We start from the raw sequence: 16,609 nt of genomic DNA, 5'->3' as shown, positions 1-16,609 counted from the left end.
TATCCAAGCAGAACTTGATCGTACTCCATAGACCACAAAATGAGGTCAGTTGTTTACTAGTTAATCTTTTATACTACAAAACATCACCTGTATAACATTCTTACAAAAACTTTGATGGTGTGAAAAGCAATAATTGAAACAATTTGACATTTAAAGCAACACCAAGTTTATAGATTCCATTAAAAAAAATGACCTTTACTTTTTAGCTGCAGATAAAAATGATATTGATGTATTTACTGAAAACAAATATCCCAACGATCTCCTAATGCTAATAATTTATTATAGTTTTAAAAATCTTATATTGTCATGAAAATATTTATCATTTTAATAATAATATGTAATATTCGGTTTAAATTTTAAAGAATGTTTAGTCCCAAAATACACATTTAATACCAGTCCACACAGTCAAACACATGCAAAAATCAGAAATATAATTTCATGGATGAGGATAGCATGAAATACTAGGTGCTCAGTTTGACTGGACTGAAAAAGAAAACTTCAAGGTTTAAATTTCAATAAGTGTAACATTATCTCCTTTACTGTTGTTTTTTTCAAGAAGGCATTTTGATTTTTGGACTTCACTGCCTTATTTCTATATCCATACTATGTATAATGTATACCATTTTATAATGCTTGGGAAAATTAACTAAAATTTGATTACAATTAGTATTCTTAGTTGCCTCTGTATAATATGCTCAGATTAGAAAAAATAGGTAAATAAAAGCACATCATACAGTAAAGAAGTAAAACATTCATTTGGACACAAAAAAATTCTAACTTTGAATCTGGGCTCATTTGACAAAAATGGTCAAATTGAGAATCGATGCTTTACTTTTTACAAAATTAACTTTGTACTTTGCAGTTCACCATAAATGTAAATGTGTGATGTCTTTATACACTTAGGTTACTAGGATGATTAATTTATAAAATAAAAGTTGATATCTTTGTCTGTAAAATCAACCATTTTACATATTGTTTTAAATTAGAAAAAAAACCTCAAGAGAATTTAAAATTCTAAAAGATGAATTATTTTCAAGTATAAAAATGGAGTCATTGGCATATTCATAATTCAACTTTAAGCATGTGCTCTGAGGACTAAAATTCACATACTCCTAAGGTAATGTTAAGACAAATATAAGGAGTGTTATTTCACCCAGCATGTAGGAGAGTTATGGAACTCATTATCTAAAGAGGTGCACAGGATGAAATTATACATGGCTGCAGAAAAGAAGGCTTAGGTAAATTCAAAAATAGCAAAACATATTTTTTAAAAGATAAATGTATGTATTTTGGTAGCATATATATAAAACTTGAGGTAGATATTTACAGTCAACAACATGACGCAAAAAGTAGTTACCCTCTCAGAAAGAATACTGCATAGATGTACCCAGTATGGAAATTTTCATTCCATATACTCAGGTGATCACTACATTTCTGTAGAATAGTTTGTCCAGAATGGCCCACATAATTGCAGTTGCTCTTTCACTCTCCTTCTTTGTAGCAAGGTATTTAATAGCTCTCATAATTGAAAACCCTTGTTTATAATTGACAGGTAATAATCCCATCATATACCTCTCCAGAGCTGAGTGAGTGACTTCCACTACATACTGCTGCCTCTGTGTTTTGCTCCAAGGATTAAGTGCCTACATTTTTTTTTTTCACAATTGGAACATATTTGATATGTTGCTTTTGATTCTATTCTCCAAATGGAGGGCAGCTATAGAAAGTGAGGTAATAAGGCTGATAAAGGGTGGCATGGGACAAAATGTAGCAAGAAAAGGCTAGGATTTGTCTTTGATAGTAGAATATCTGAGAATATACAGTGACTATTAGAAAAACCTGAATTACAGCAGCAGATCTACACTAGCTTTTTAGATTGCTGCCAGCCAGCATATTCCTCAGGATAGTTAGGAATGTACTGCTATTCCCAGAGCATGTGGAGAGAAAAAATGGGAAATCAACTGCTTAGTTAATGAAGATACACATTTTTAGATTAACCTGATAATTGTTTTTTGTTTCAGCATTCCTAATTCATTTGGTCAGTCACAAAATCATTTTTTCTTGATTTCTTCTTGTATTTCATGCCATTAACTTATATTTTCTCTTTAATTTGGTCTTTCATATTCTTTTCAAATTTTACCAGCATGATTTTAACTTAATATTTTCTTAGCTGCTTTTATTCTCTGTAAGACTGCATGTATATCTCTTTTTCATTCAATTCTGATAGTATTAATTGTGACTTTTGTTCTTGTTGTTTGCCAAAATTCCCAGATTTATCTATTTAATTAGTATTTTTTATTCATTTTTAAAAACTTTGATAGATAAATTTAACATGAAATTTACCATCTTAACCATTTTCAAGTGTACCGAAATATGTTCATAATTCTGTGCAATCATCACCCCTATGAATCTCCATAATTCTTTTTACCTTGTAAAATGGAAACTTTACAGTCATTAAACAATACTTCCTCAATTCTGCCTCTTCCTAGCCCTGGAAACTACTACTCTACTTTCAGTCTCTATTATTTTCACTACTCTAATTACCTCATATAAATGTAGTCACACAGTTTTTGTCTTATTATGACTGGCTTATTTCACTTAGCATAATATCCTCAGATTACACTCATGTTGTAGTGTATTTCAGAATTTATTTCCCTTGTAAGGCTGTATAATATTCCACTACATGTATAAAGCATATTTTATGTATCCATCTGTCAACAGACCCTTGAGTTACTTCCACATGATAATTCTATTTTTAATTTTTTAAATAACCACCAAACTGTCTTTCAAAGCAGCTCCACCATTTTATATTCCCAACAATAATGCACAAGGGTTTCAATCTCTCCAACCCCTTGCCAAAACTTATTTTTTGTTTGGTAGTAGCCATCCTAATCAGTATAAGGTGCCATCTCATTGTAGTTTTGACTCACATTTACATTTCCCTAGGATTACTGATATCGGACATCTTTTTACACGCATATTGGCTATATGTATAACATCTCTGAAAAATGTTTATCGAAGTTCTTTGCGCACTTTTTTTTTTTTTTTTTTTTTTGAGGCGGAGTCTCGCTCTGTTGCCCATGCTGGAGTGCAGTGGCGCGATCTCGGCTCACTGGAAGCTCTGCCTCCCGGGTTCATGCCATTCTCCTACCTCAGCTGGGACTACAGGGGCCCACCACCACGTCCGGCTAAATTTTTGTTTTTTTTTTAGTAGAGACAGGGTTTCACTGTGTTAGCCAGGATGGCCTTGATCTCCTAACCCGCCCGCTTCGGCTTCCCAAAGTGCTGGGATTACATTTGCCCAGTTTTGAATCCAGTTTTGGTTATTTTTGTGGTTGAGTTTTAGGAGTTATCTATATACATTGGATAGTAATCCCTTAACAGATACATGGTTTGCATATATCTTCTACTCTGTGGGTTGCCCTTTTACTTTTCACTCTGTTACTATTATCTGTGAATGAATGATTTAAAAAAAATTATTAAGTCTAATTTATGTAATTTTTCTTTGGTTACTTGTGCCTTTGTTGTCACATCTTAGACATCCTTGCCAAATCCAATATCATAAACTTTTTGCTCTCTCTTCTAACAGTTTAAAATTTGCAACTGAAATTTAGGTCTTTTATTAATTTTGAGTTCGTTTTTATTTATGGTGTTATGTAAGTTTCCAACTTCATTCTTTTGCATGTGGACATCAGTTTTCCCAGCATCACTTGTAGACAGACTGCCATTGCCCCACTGAATGGTCTTCACACCCTTATAAAAAAAAAAATTGACTATATATGTTTATTCACAAGTTTTCCATTCCATTCCATTATTCTGTATGCCTGTCTTTATGCTAGTACTACAGTTTATTGTAGCCTTTGCAGTAAGTTTTGACATAAGAAAATGAGAGTACTCCAGCTTTGTTCTTCATTTTCAACATTATGTTTGCTACTTAGGGTCCCTTAAGATTCCATATGAATTTTAGGAAATATGGGCTTCTCTATTTCTGCCAAAAAACAAAACAAAACAAAGCCTTAGCGATTTTGATAAGGCTTCCCAAAGTGCTGGGATTATAGCCATGAGTCACTGTGCCTCACCATGTTTAACTTTTAAAATCTATTGAGACAATTTCTGAAGAAGAAATTCTGATAAGAATTTCTCCGAATCTCTAGACTGCTTTGAGTAGTACTGACATCTTAACAATATTGAGTCTTTCAATTCATGAACATGGGATGTTTTCCCATTTATACATCTCCTTTAATTTCTTTCAGCAATATTTTGTAATTTCCCTTGTATATCTTTCACCTTCTTTATTAATCTCTATGTATTTTACTCTTTATTATGCTATGACAAGTTGAACTGTTTCCATAATTCTATTTGCAATTTGTTTATTATTAGTGTATAGAAATGCAACAGATTCATGTATGTTTCTTTCTATCCTGATACTTTACTGAATTCATTCATTAGTTCTAATAGTGTTTTGCATAACTTTTAGGGTTTTCTACATGTAAGATCATGCCATCTGCAAATAATTTTGCTTATTCTTTTTTAACTGGAGGGCTTTTATTCATCTTTCTAGCTGAACTGTTCTGGCTGGAAGCCCAATACAATGTTAAGTAGAAGTGGCAAAAGTGAACATCCTTGTCTTTTTCCTGAACTTAGAGGAGAAGCTCAGTCTTTCACGTTTGAGTTCTTCCCACATGGGTTTTATATGTTGCAATAGCTTCTTCCCATTCCTAGTTTTTTGAGTATTGTTGTTATGAAACAGTGTTAAATTTTATCACATGCTTTTTTGCATCAATTGAGATGGTCATGTAACTTTTCATTTTATTAAGGTTGTTTATTACAATGATCTGTTTTTATACGTTGAATCATCCTTGCCTTCCAGGAATAAATCCTACTTGGTCACGGGTATGATGTAGTTATGTGCTGCTGAACTTGGTTCGCTAATATTTAGTTGTGTAATTTTACATCAGTGTTCATAAGGCATCTTGGGCTGTAGGTGTATTTTCTTGTAGTAATTTTTTCTGGCTTTAGTATCACGGCAATGCTTGCCTCATAGAATGGGTTAGGCAGAATTTACTTCTCTTCAATTTTTTTAGTAAGATTTGAAAAATATTGGTGTTAGTTCTCTTTGAATGTTTGGTAAAATTCAGCAGTGACATCATCAGGTTTAGTGCTTTTCGTTGAGTTAGTTTTGATTACTGATTCAATTTTCTTAGCATTTGTAAGTATATTTATTTTTTCTATTTTATTATAATTTAGTCTTGCTGCATTTTGTGTTTCCATAAACTTGTCCATTTTATGTAGGTTATCCAATTTGACAACATACTATTGTTCATGGTACTCTCTTATAATCCTTTGCATTTCTAAAGCATTGGTATAATAGTAATGGTCCCACATTCATTTTTGATTTTATTAATTAAAATCTCTTTTTCTTATCCCATCTAGCTAATAGCTTGTCAATTTTTTTTTTGATTTTTTTTTTTTTTTTTTTGAGACGGAGTCTCGCTCTGTTGCCCAGGCTGGAGTACAGTGGCGCGACCTTGGCTCACTGCCAGCTCCGCCTCCGGGGTTCACGCCATTCTCCTGCCTCAGCCTCCCAAGTAGCTGGGACTTCAGGTGCGTGCCAATATGCCTGGCTAATTTTTTGTATTTTTAGTAGAGACGGGGTCCCACCGTGTTAGCCAGGATGGTCTCAATCTCCTCACCTCGTGGTCTGCCTGTCTCATCCTCCCAAAGTGCTGGGATTACAGGCGTGAGCCACCGCACGGGCTATTTTCTTGATCTTTTTAGAGAACTAACTTTTGATTTCAATAGTTTTCTCTATTCTCTATTTTATCTTTCGTCTAATTTTTATCAGTTCCTTCTTTCTGCTAGCTCTGACTTTACTTTTCTTTTTCTTTCAGTTTTTTGATAGGTTGTTGATTTGAGATACTCCTTGATTTTTTTAAATGTATTTATCATTCTAAATTCCACTCCCTTCGCATCCTTCAGCACTGGTTTTGCTATGTCCCATAAGTTTTGGTCTGTTGTGCTTTAATTTTCATTTGCTTCTAAGTATTTTCTAATTTTCCTCGTGACTTTTTTTTTATGGATTGTTTAAGGTCGTTTTAATTTCCACAATTTAAAAAGAATTCCAATTTTACTTCTATTATGGATTTCTACTTCCACACCTTTATGCTTAGATAATTTTTATTATATGTAACTTTTTTTTTTTTGAGACAGTCTCACTCTCGCCAGGCTGGAGTGCAAGTAGCACGATCTCGGCTCACTGCAACCTCTGCCTCCCGGGTTCAAGCAATTCTCCCACGTCAGCCTCCAGAGTAGCTGGGATTACAGGAGTGTACCTCCACGCCTGGCTAATTTTTGTATTTTTAGTAGAGAGGGGGTTTCACCACGTTGGCCAGGGTCGTCTCGATCTCCCGATCTAGTGATCCACCTGCCTCAGCCTCCCAGAGTGCTGGGATTATAGCCACCTCGCCTAGCCATGTCTAACTTTTAAAATCTATTGAGACTTAATTTCTGGCCTAGCATATCATTTATCCTAGAAAATGTTCCATGAGCTCTTGAGAGAAAAATATATATATGCTATTGTCATTGGATAGTATTCTGTATTTGTCTGTTAGATCTGTTGGTTTATTGTGATAAGGTCTCTACTCCCTTTATTATCTATCTTCTGTCTGGTATTTCTATCAATTGTTGACAGTGAGGAATTGATGCTTTCAATTATCATAGTAGAACTCCAAATTTCTCAATTCTGTCAGCTTTCGCTTCACATGTTTTGATGGTTTAGTATTAAGTATACGCATCTTTATAATTTTTAAATCTGCTTGCTATATTGCTGTATTGAATTTTTTATTAATAAATTATCTCCCTCTTTGTCTCTTGTAATTTATTTTTATTTTTATTTTGGGACAGAGTCCCACTCTGTCTCCCAGGCTGGAGTGCAGTGGCACAACCAAAGCTCACTGCAGCTTTGACTTCCAGGCTCAAGTGATGCTCCCACATCACTCAGTTTCCCAAGTATTGGGACTACAAGTGTGTGCCACCACATCCAACAAATTAAAAAATATGTATATAGAGAGACACCATCTCACTATGTTGTCCAGGTAGGTCTTGAACACCTGGGGCCACACACTGCCCCTGTCCTGGCCTCTCAAAGTGCTGGTATTAGAAGTGCGAGCCACCACACCAGGCCCTTGTGATATTTTAAGTCTATGGAGACATATACTAGTATAGTTACCTCTACCTTTTGGTTACTCAGTGCATGGACTATCTTTTTCAATCCCTTATCTTTCAAACTTTTAGTGTGATTATACCTAAAGTGAGCCACTTGTAGACAGCATATAGTTTGATCCTGTTTTTAATCCATTCTGTCAATCTCTGTCTTTTGATTAAATAATGTAAGCCATTTATATTTAAAGTACTTAGTGATAAGGTACTTACCTTTGTTATTCTGCTATATGTCTTCTAATATGCCTTACAGATTTCCCCTCTCATTTCCTGCATTATTGTCTTCATTCATGTTTAGTTTTTTTTTTGTAATGAAATGTTTAAATTTCTCATTTTCTTTTGTCTATATTCTGCAGCTATTTTCTTTGTGGTTAGTATGGGGATTACACTTAATAGCTTAAAGTTATAGCAGTTCTATAATAGCTAAACATCAATAACATACAAAACTTTGCTCCTTTAATAGCTCCATTCTGATCTCTTTTAGGTGTTTATGTCACAAATTACAATTTTGTACACCATGTGCCAAAAAAGTAAATAATTCTTTTAAATGCATTATTTCCTTAAATTATGTAGAAAACAAAAGAGTTTTTGCAAAACAAAGTTACAATAACTTTTAGACTAATAATATTTATGCATTACTCTCGTATCAGGTAAGAAACAAAAAGTGAAGTTACCAAATTTTACTATAATCATTAGATTTTGTGATTGTCCATATATTTGCTTTTATAAAGATCTTTATTTCCTCATATGACTTCAAGTTACTATCTAGTGTTTTTGTTTTGTTTTGTTTTGTTTTAAGACGGACGGAGTCTTTCTTTCTCACTCAGGTTGGGGTGCAGTGGCAAGATCTCGGCTCACTGCAACCTCTGCCTCCCAGGTTTAAGTGATTCTCCTGCCTCAGGCACCTAAGTAGCTGGAACTACAGGCACCTGCCACCACGCCCAGCCAATTTTTTGTATTTTTAGTAGAGATGGGTTTTCACCATGTTGGCCAGCATGGTCTCAATTTCCTGACCTCGTGATTCACTCACCTCAGCCTCCTGAAGTGCTGGGATTACAGGCGTGAGTCACGGTGCCCGGCCTGTGTACTGTTTTGATTTACTCCTGTGTTTTTTTACTTTGCTGGGCTACCTTGAACATTTCTTACAGGACAAGTCTAATAGCAACAAACTCAGCTATTGTGTATCTGGGAATATCTTAATTTCTACCTCACTTTTGAAGGACAATTTTTGTTTGATATAGGATCCTTGATTGACTTTTTATTTTTTTATTTTTTTATTTATATTTTTATTTTTGAGACGGAGTCTCGCTCTGTCGCCCGGGCTGGAGTGCAGTAGCCAGATCTCAGTTCACTGCAAGCTCCGCCTCCCAGGTTCACGCCATTCTCCTGCCTCAGCCTCCCGAGTAGCTGGGACTACAGGCGCCCGCCACCTCGCCCAGCTAGTTTTTTGTATTTTATAGATACGGGGTTTCACAGTGTTAGCCAGGACGGTCTTGATCTCCTGACCTTGTGATCCACCCATCTCGGCCTCCCAAAGTGCTGGGATTACAGGCTTGAGCCACTGCACCCGGCCACTTTTTTTTTTATTTGGTCTTGTAGTACTTTGAATGTATGGATCCACTGCCTTCTTGCCTCCATAGTTTCTAGTAATAGTAATAAATCTGATAATCTTATTGAGGATACACAGTATGCGTAGAGTTGTTTCCCTCTTGATGCTTTCATAATTCTTTCTTTGGCTTTGGCTTTTGAGAGTATAATTCTAACGTGTCTTGATGTCGGTCACTTTTATCTATCATACTTGGACTTTGTTGATCTTCATGTATGTTTATATTCATGTTTTTCATTAAATTTGGAAAGTTATTAGCCATGATTTCTCCACATATTCTGTTGTCCATTTCTCTTGCTCTTCTCCTTCTGGGACTGCCACAATGCATATGTTGGTACACTTGACTGAGTCTCACAGGTCCCTTAGACTTGGTTCACTCCTCTTCAACTGTTTTTCTTTCTGGTTCCCAGACTCAGTAATTCAATTGTACTATCTTCAAGTTAGTTGATTTTTCTATCTGCTGAAATCTGCTTTGGAATACCTCTAGTATATTTTTCATTTCAATTATTGTAACTTTTCATCTTTCAAATTTTTAAAGATTTTTTATTATTTACTAATATTGTGTCTGGAATTGGTGAGTTCTTGGTCTCACTGACTTCAAGAATGAAGCCGCAGACCCTCATGATGAGTATTACAATTCTTAAAGATAGTGTGTTTGGAGTTTGTTCCTTCTGATGTTCAGATGTTTGTGGAGTTTCTTCTTTCTGGTGGGTTCATGATCTCCCTGACTTCGGGAGTGAAGCTGCAGACCTTTGCAGTGAGTGTTACACTTCTTAAAGGCCACACGTCTGGAGTTTTTCATTCCTCCTGGTGGGTTTGTGGTCTCACTGACTTCAGGAGTGAAGTTGCAGACCTTCATTGTGAGTGTTACAGCTCATAAATGTAGTACAGACCCAAACACTGAGCAGCACCAAGATTTATTGCAAAGAACAAAAGAACATAGCTTCCAGAGCATGGAAAGGGACCACAGTGAGTTGCCACTGCTGGCTTGGGTGGCCTGTTTTTATTCGCTTATTTGACCCCACCTACATCCTGCTGATTGGTCCATTTTGCAGAGAGCTGATTGGTCCATTTTGCAGAGAGCTGATTGGTCCATTTTGCAGAGTGCTGATTGGTCCATTTTACAGAGTGCTGATTGCTCCATTTTGACAGAGTGCTGAGTGTTGTTTTTCCAAACCTGTAGCTAGACACAGTGTGCTGATTGGTGCATTTACAATCCTTTAGCGAGACAGAAAAGTTCTCCAAGTCCCCAACCAACCCAGAAGCCCAGCTGGCTTCACCTCTCAATATTTCCATTTTGTTTTTACATTATTTCCTCAACTTTCTTTTTATCTTTAGTGCTTTGAGCATCTTTAAGATAGTTGTTTTAATGTTTTTATCTAGTAAATCTGCCTCAGGTCTTTTTCAGGAATACATTCTGTTGATTCTGTTTTTGTTTTCTTTTCTTCTTCTTCTTTTTTTTTTTTTTTTTTTTTTTTGAGAGGGAGTCTCACACTGTCACCCAGGCTGGAGTGCAAGTGCAGTGGCATGATCTCTGCTCACTCCTAGCTCTGCCTCCTGGGTTCACACCATTATGCTGCTTCAGCATCCCGAGTAGATAGGACTACAGGTGCCCACCACCACAGCCAGCTAATACTTTTTTCTGTATTTTTAATAGAGACGGGGTTTTACCATGTTAGCCAGGATTGTCATGATATCCTGACCTGGTGATTCACCTGCTTTGGCCTCCCAAAGTGCTGGGATTACAGGCGATTCTATTTTATTTAAATGACCATACTTTTCTGTTTCTTTGTATACCTTGTGACTTTTTTTTGTTTGTTTTTGAAGACTAGGCATTCAAATCTAATAACTGTGATAATTCTAGAGATCAGATTCTTCCCCATCCTCTTGTTTGCCATTTTTTTTTAAGACAGAGTTTTGCTCTTGTTGCCCAGGCTGGAGTGCAATGGCATGATATTGGCTCACAGCAATCTCCGCCTCCTGGGTTCAAGCGATTCTCCTCTCAGCCTCCCAAGTAGCTGGGATTATAGGCATGCACCACCACACCTAGCTAATTTTGTATTTTTAGTAGAGATGGTGTTTCTCCATGTTGGTTAGGTTGGTCTTGAACTCCCGACCTCAGGTGATCCACCCACCTTGGTCTCCCAAATTGCTAGGATTACAGGCGTGAGCCACTGTGCCCAGTCACTGCTGTTTTTTTAATTGCAATTTTTGCTTTTGTTTATTACTGTAGGCTGTCTCTGTTCCAAGGTTCAGCCTAATGTAAACTTAAAGTCTTCTAAGGTATTTTTCTGAGCCTTCCTCTGGGCACCAACTGGTCACTTTCTAATTTTTCTCCTATATGTGCTTGTTTTTAAATAAACTAGTACTTAATGTCTGGTTCTAAAATGAAGAACTGGAGAAAAATGAAAGAGGAGTATAAACAGGCACTAGGCTTTACACGTCCTGGAAGTCACTTTTACCAAAGGAAAAGAAGCTTGCAACAATGGGCAAGGTGTAACAACAATGTTCACCCACCTCTGTCTGTAGCTCTGTAATCAGAAGTGTCAACCAACAATCAAAAAACAGATACCCCAAATTTAAAGGACAGGATCCTTTTTGCTCACCTTGGTTCCTGCATTCTGCAAGCAAGCTGCTCCTGTTTCTGTTGTTTTCTACAATTAATATTTTAATAGATCATATGTTTATCAATTCCCTTGCTCACTATCAGATCAAACTTATGACTAATTTTCCTGATTCCTGAAGTAAACAATTTGTTTCCATGTTGTTTCCATTTACGTTGGTGATAAAGTCTATGTTTTTGTGTTTCTGACACAATAAACAAATCGTGCCCTAGTTTTATAATTATTTTTTAAATTTCCACTTAGTCTTTTTGTAATATTTTACTTTATTTTGATATTCATTATTTCCACTGAGAAATTTGCTACTATCTCATAGTAATTTATCCACCTTTTTAAGATCTTCCTCTTTGAAGTGACACAACCAAACGGAAAAAGGAAGATCTTAAAAAGGCAGATAAATTACTGCCTTTTTAAAGTGTAATTTTTTGTTTTCCAATTGAGTTTCCTTGTCCTTCTAAATCTGAGGGTTTACATAAGTGGTTTTATATTGTTTCATGTTATATAAATTATTATTATAGTTTATTATACTTTATGCAATTATTATTCATTTTGACTGAAATATTAACTTTTCCCTTTTCTTTCTATTATCTATTTTAGGAAATACTATTGCACATATGTTAATTCTGACTTTATGTCTTAATTCCTCATTTATATTTTCCTTCTCTTGGCCGGGCGCGGTGGCTCAAGCCTGTAATCCTAGCACTTTGGGAGGCCGAGATGGGCGGATCACAAGGTCAGGAGATCGAGACCATCCTGTCTAACCTGGTGAAACCCCGTCTCTACTAAAAAATACAAAAAACTAGCCGGGCGAGGTGGCAGGCGCCTGTAGTCCCAGCTACTCGGGAGGCTGAGGCAGGAGAATGGCGTGAACCCAAAAGGCGGAGCTTGCAGTGAGCTGAGATCCGGCCACTGCACTCCAGCCTGGGTGACAGAGCGAGACTCCGTCTCAAAAAAAAAAAAAAAAAAATTTTCCTTCTCTTTTCCTCAATACACTGCATTATTTGATTGACTGCATTATTTGTAATTCAGGTCTATCTCTGAACTTAGTTAATCATTCTCCTCTTTTATTTAAACTATTGTTTAACATATACATAGCAATTTAAATTTTAATAATTCACTTTGAATTTTTAGAAGATATATTTTGGCTTTTTCAATTTTAAGAATTTATTCTAGAAATACAGGGTTATTATAAAACTTGAAAGTAAAATGTTAACAAAGAAAATGATCATCAATGCAGAAATATAGAAAAAGTCTCAATAGTGTAAAGATTTCACAGCTCCCTAATTTCATCAGTAGATTAAATGTAATATTAGTTAAAAATTTATCACTACTGATAGTCACATATGCTATTTTTGGAAGTTAAATATAATCATTTGGAAAATGATGCACCTTGGATAGCTTAACATGCATACACACACATAAACTCACATGTAATATTTGGTCTCACATTTCAATTCATATATGCATATATGAAAAGAATTGAATATTTTGCACCCAAAAAGTGTACAAAACTGTAGCAAATAGTATTATTCACCATAGTACAAATTTAAATACACTTTAAATGTCTGTTAGCAGTAGAATGGATAAATACAAGTCTGATACTCAAATATAGTAAATTCTAATTATTTATGATAGCTCCTCTATAAATCATCACTAACACCGAATTACTGAATACTGATTTCATAAAGGAAGTGAAGAGTTATGATCTGTTGAGCTTTTGTTCATATTATTGGAATCAACCAATCAATACATCACCTTGCTTTATGTATGTATCTGCCTAAAAACACCTTATTTAATACACATTGTTAACTGATGAAGATGGAACTCACGGCCAACAGCATTACAACTCATGCCTGAACAAAACTTACCATTAGGTGCATCACAATCTTCTTGTACTTGGGAACTCTAGACAGCACTTCAACACTATGTGTGGAGGCCGTTTTAAACAGCAAAATTGTCAAAAGCACGGATTTTTTTTTTTAAAGGTATTAAATTGAGCATGGAAAGAATATTCATTTATAGTATGAAAGTTAAAACAAGAAGGCAGAATATCTTTTTGTTCAGATACAGAGGGGCATGTGTATATTTAGCAATAAAAAAGTTTTCACATCTAGGTATGCCCACAAATGACCATAAAATGCCATGGTTATAAATAAATTTAAACAAGTAGGTAACTATAAATACAGAATCCACAACAATGAGAATCAACTGTAATCAGTTTCTTCACAGCAATAAAACAAAGAATTACACTAGCAACAGCTACGAACAAAATGATCTTGCAATCATAACGTAAAGCACAGATAGCCAGATTCAGATCATGAATATCATATATATCCATTTATGCTCAAAATCAGTCAATATTTATATGTGGTAATAGAAATCTACATAGTAATTTCCTTCAAACAGGTAGTATCTAGAATGAGTAATATAAGTAATTATTATTATAATAACATGGTCATAAGGAGAACGCATTTGGACTGTGCCCCAATTTATCAACCTATAAAAATGTGTTAGATACTAAGCTGAAAAATCTCTGCAATCATGATTGTATCATATTATTATCTGCTTTTCATTTTGTGAAGTTTTATAAGTTCCCCTAATATTTCATAGTAATAATAGGTATTTTGAAAAATAATACAGTTTATGTAATTACCATATCACTTGAACATTTTTAATTAATCTTTTCTATTTTAAATGTTTCACCATTATTTGAAGGTGGAATTATATGAATAATAAGTGATGTTAGCTCTTCCCACTTTTGAACATCACTTAGATAATTTATATTCAGTGAGTATAGTTCTCTAGTTTGAAAACTCAATTTAAAAACCAGCCTGATTATTTCTAAAATATATTTCCAATTTTAATTCACCAGCAAGGAGTTTTGATAATTCTAAATCGAATGCTTGTAATTTGTGTTGGCCTATGTTGTAGCTGAAATAAAAATCCAGCCTAGTCAAAATCCCACAGTCCCAAAAATCAGAAACAAAGAAGTGAAATATACAGCAAAATTTTTTCTCACGATAAATATCAGACCATTAGATTGTACATTCATAATAAATGTGTAACCTTAGGGCCTTAGGGTTTTCTATTAGAGTAACTATTCATCCTTTAACTCATGATTGTACTGCTCATTCTCATATTAGAAAGTGAACCATTAGGCCAGTTATTCACCGTCAATTTGTAAACCTGGAAGTGCCAGCTCTTCATAGCAGAAATACTTTTCATGTTTGCATTTGTGAAATAAGAAACACATAATAAGCAATTATTAAATAAATACAGAATACATGGATGAAGTGCTACATGGGTGAATGGGTGAATGGATGGATGGATGGATGGATGAATGAATTCATGTGAAGTTGTTAATGACTTTTAGAATGTTTAGTCCTACTTTGAACATCTTAACACTTTTTGTAGTGCTAGACAGAAATCAAAATTAGAGGTTTAACTTCAAACCAATATTGACTGAAAACATTCTCTGTAAATGAAGGAATGTTTTGGGTCCAGTCTCCCGAGAAATTTTGATAGGAAACAGGCATATGGCACTTCAAGATGCCAGGGTCTACTATAAATGCTTTACATGCATTATTCATGTAATTCTTAAAATAACTTCACAAGATACATATATTTATTATTCCCATTTACCAGATTGTACATATCTCATAAAGCTAGTTAACTTACTTTTCTCTGAGCTGAGAAGCAAAAGATGAAAATAATTAAGGGACCAGACTGACTGGACATCAACCCTGCACTTCACCTTGGTTGTTCTGCAACTGATTTCAGGTAAAGAGCATGGGCTGCAACAGTTAGTGGCTCAAACTTGAAGTATGAATTCAGAGAATTGTGAAAGAATGACCATGGCAATGTTTATTATAGATTGCTTTCTCTATCTCTAACATACTTACATATTATTTATTTTACTACTACCTAGCAAATTCTACTAGGTTACAGTCATCTAGTGAAGCCTACGATTGTCTTGGTCTTTATTAAGAATAAAATGAGGAGGCCTCCATTCCAGTTCTATAATGATAAGCAGGAATGTCTTAATTGGCCTCTGCCTGCTCTGACTGTGCCTTCCTTGCTCTAGATAGAATACGCAGCTGGGAGGGAGATTTGTGTGGAGCTAGGCAGGTTAATATTATGAAGTGTTGGTGGATTTAATTTCTGAAAACAAAAAACTTAAATTATCTCCTGAATTCATTAGGCTTAAGGAACAGAATGAGAGAAGAGTTTGCAGAAATTACGTAAATTTTCTAGTTATCCAAGTAAGGAAACATATTATCAGTGACAATCAAGTTACCTGGAAAAGATTACTGCAATAATATAAATATTTTTAAAGATTTACTTGTCCACAAGTAGTAATTATTCATACCTGAACAACTTTTTGGGACTGCACATCAACAATAAGGACTCTGTCCAAAGTTGGCTGTGCAACATAAATGAACTTGTCTTTGACATTAACAGCTGATGCCCACACACACCTCTGAACTTCATCTCCCTCAGCTTTGGGACAGACTTCATCCTGTAATTTAGGAAAGATAAAATGAAATTTATATCTTAAATTATAACACATACCTGACAATATCATGGGTAAAATTAATGTTTCATTCTCTACAACTTTCAGCATCAAATGTTAAATATATATATAAAGTTTAATTAATAGAACATATTTCAGTTCATTAAATATGTATGGAAAGCAATGTAAAATGAGATTCCTTTAAAGTACATTTTATGTTCTTAATTACTTATTTTTCTAGTAAAATGCAGTTCTTTCATTTTTTTCCTACTTGGTTATAACTCAGCAACTTCAAAAAGTCCAACATCTTTCCCCAAATTTTCCCAGTCTCAAGTTTCTTTAACAGAATAAATGTCACACTTTAAGTATATTCTGAGTTTTTCACAACATTAGTGGCTGTCCTCATAGCAAATTCATAGTTTTGTTAAGTCATATAATCTTCTGGAAAATATTTCAGGATTCTTTTAATTTCTAGTAAATCAAAGATTAAATAAATTATAATAAGGTAGTTATTCTCAATGGTTGTTTTATTTTTCAATCAAGGTCAAATTTTAAAAAATCTTTCAATATTCCCAAAGCTTCTTATTATGCTTCCTTACCCTAGAACTGCCTTCTGGTTGAAGATTGCATACTTTGTGTTAGATGACTGTA

At 34.7% G+C, this 16,609-nt stretch overlaps 1 protein-coding gene across 7 annotated transcripts in view; it reads right to left on the bottom strand.

Moving 5' to 3' along the window:
• Window positions 1-16,609, bottom strand: part of LOC105488649 (follistatin like 5) — an 813,494-nt gene that overhangs the window by 74,312 nt on the left and 722,573 nt on the right. For all 7 annotated transcript variants that reach the window (XM_011752911.3, XM_011752910.3, XM_011752913.3 and 4 more), the window contains one exon: window positions 15,815-15,964. In XM_011752911.3, coding sequence (XP_011751213.2) covers window positions 15,815-15,964 — 150 coding nt within the window. The remainder of the gene's footprint in view (window positions 1-15,814; window positions 15,965-16,609) is intronic.

The sequence above is a fragment of the Macaca nemestrina genome, chromosome 3, assembly GCF_043159975.1.
Source record: "Macaca nemestrina isolate mMacNem1 chromosome 3, mMacNem.hap1, whole genome shotgun sequence".
Lineage (NCBI taxonomy): Eukaryota > Metazoa > Chordata > Mammalia > Primates > Cercopithecidae > Macaca > Macaca nemestrina.
This window is presented reverse-complemented; position numbering and strand designations above follow the sequence as displayed.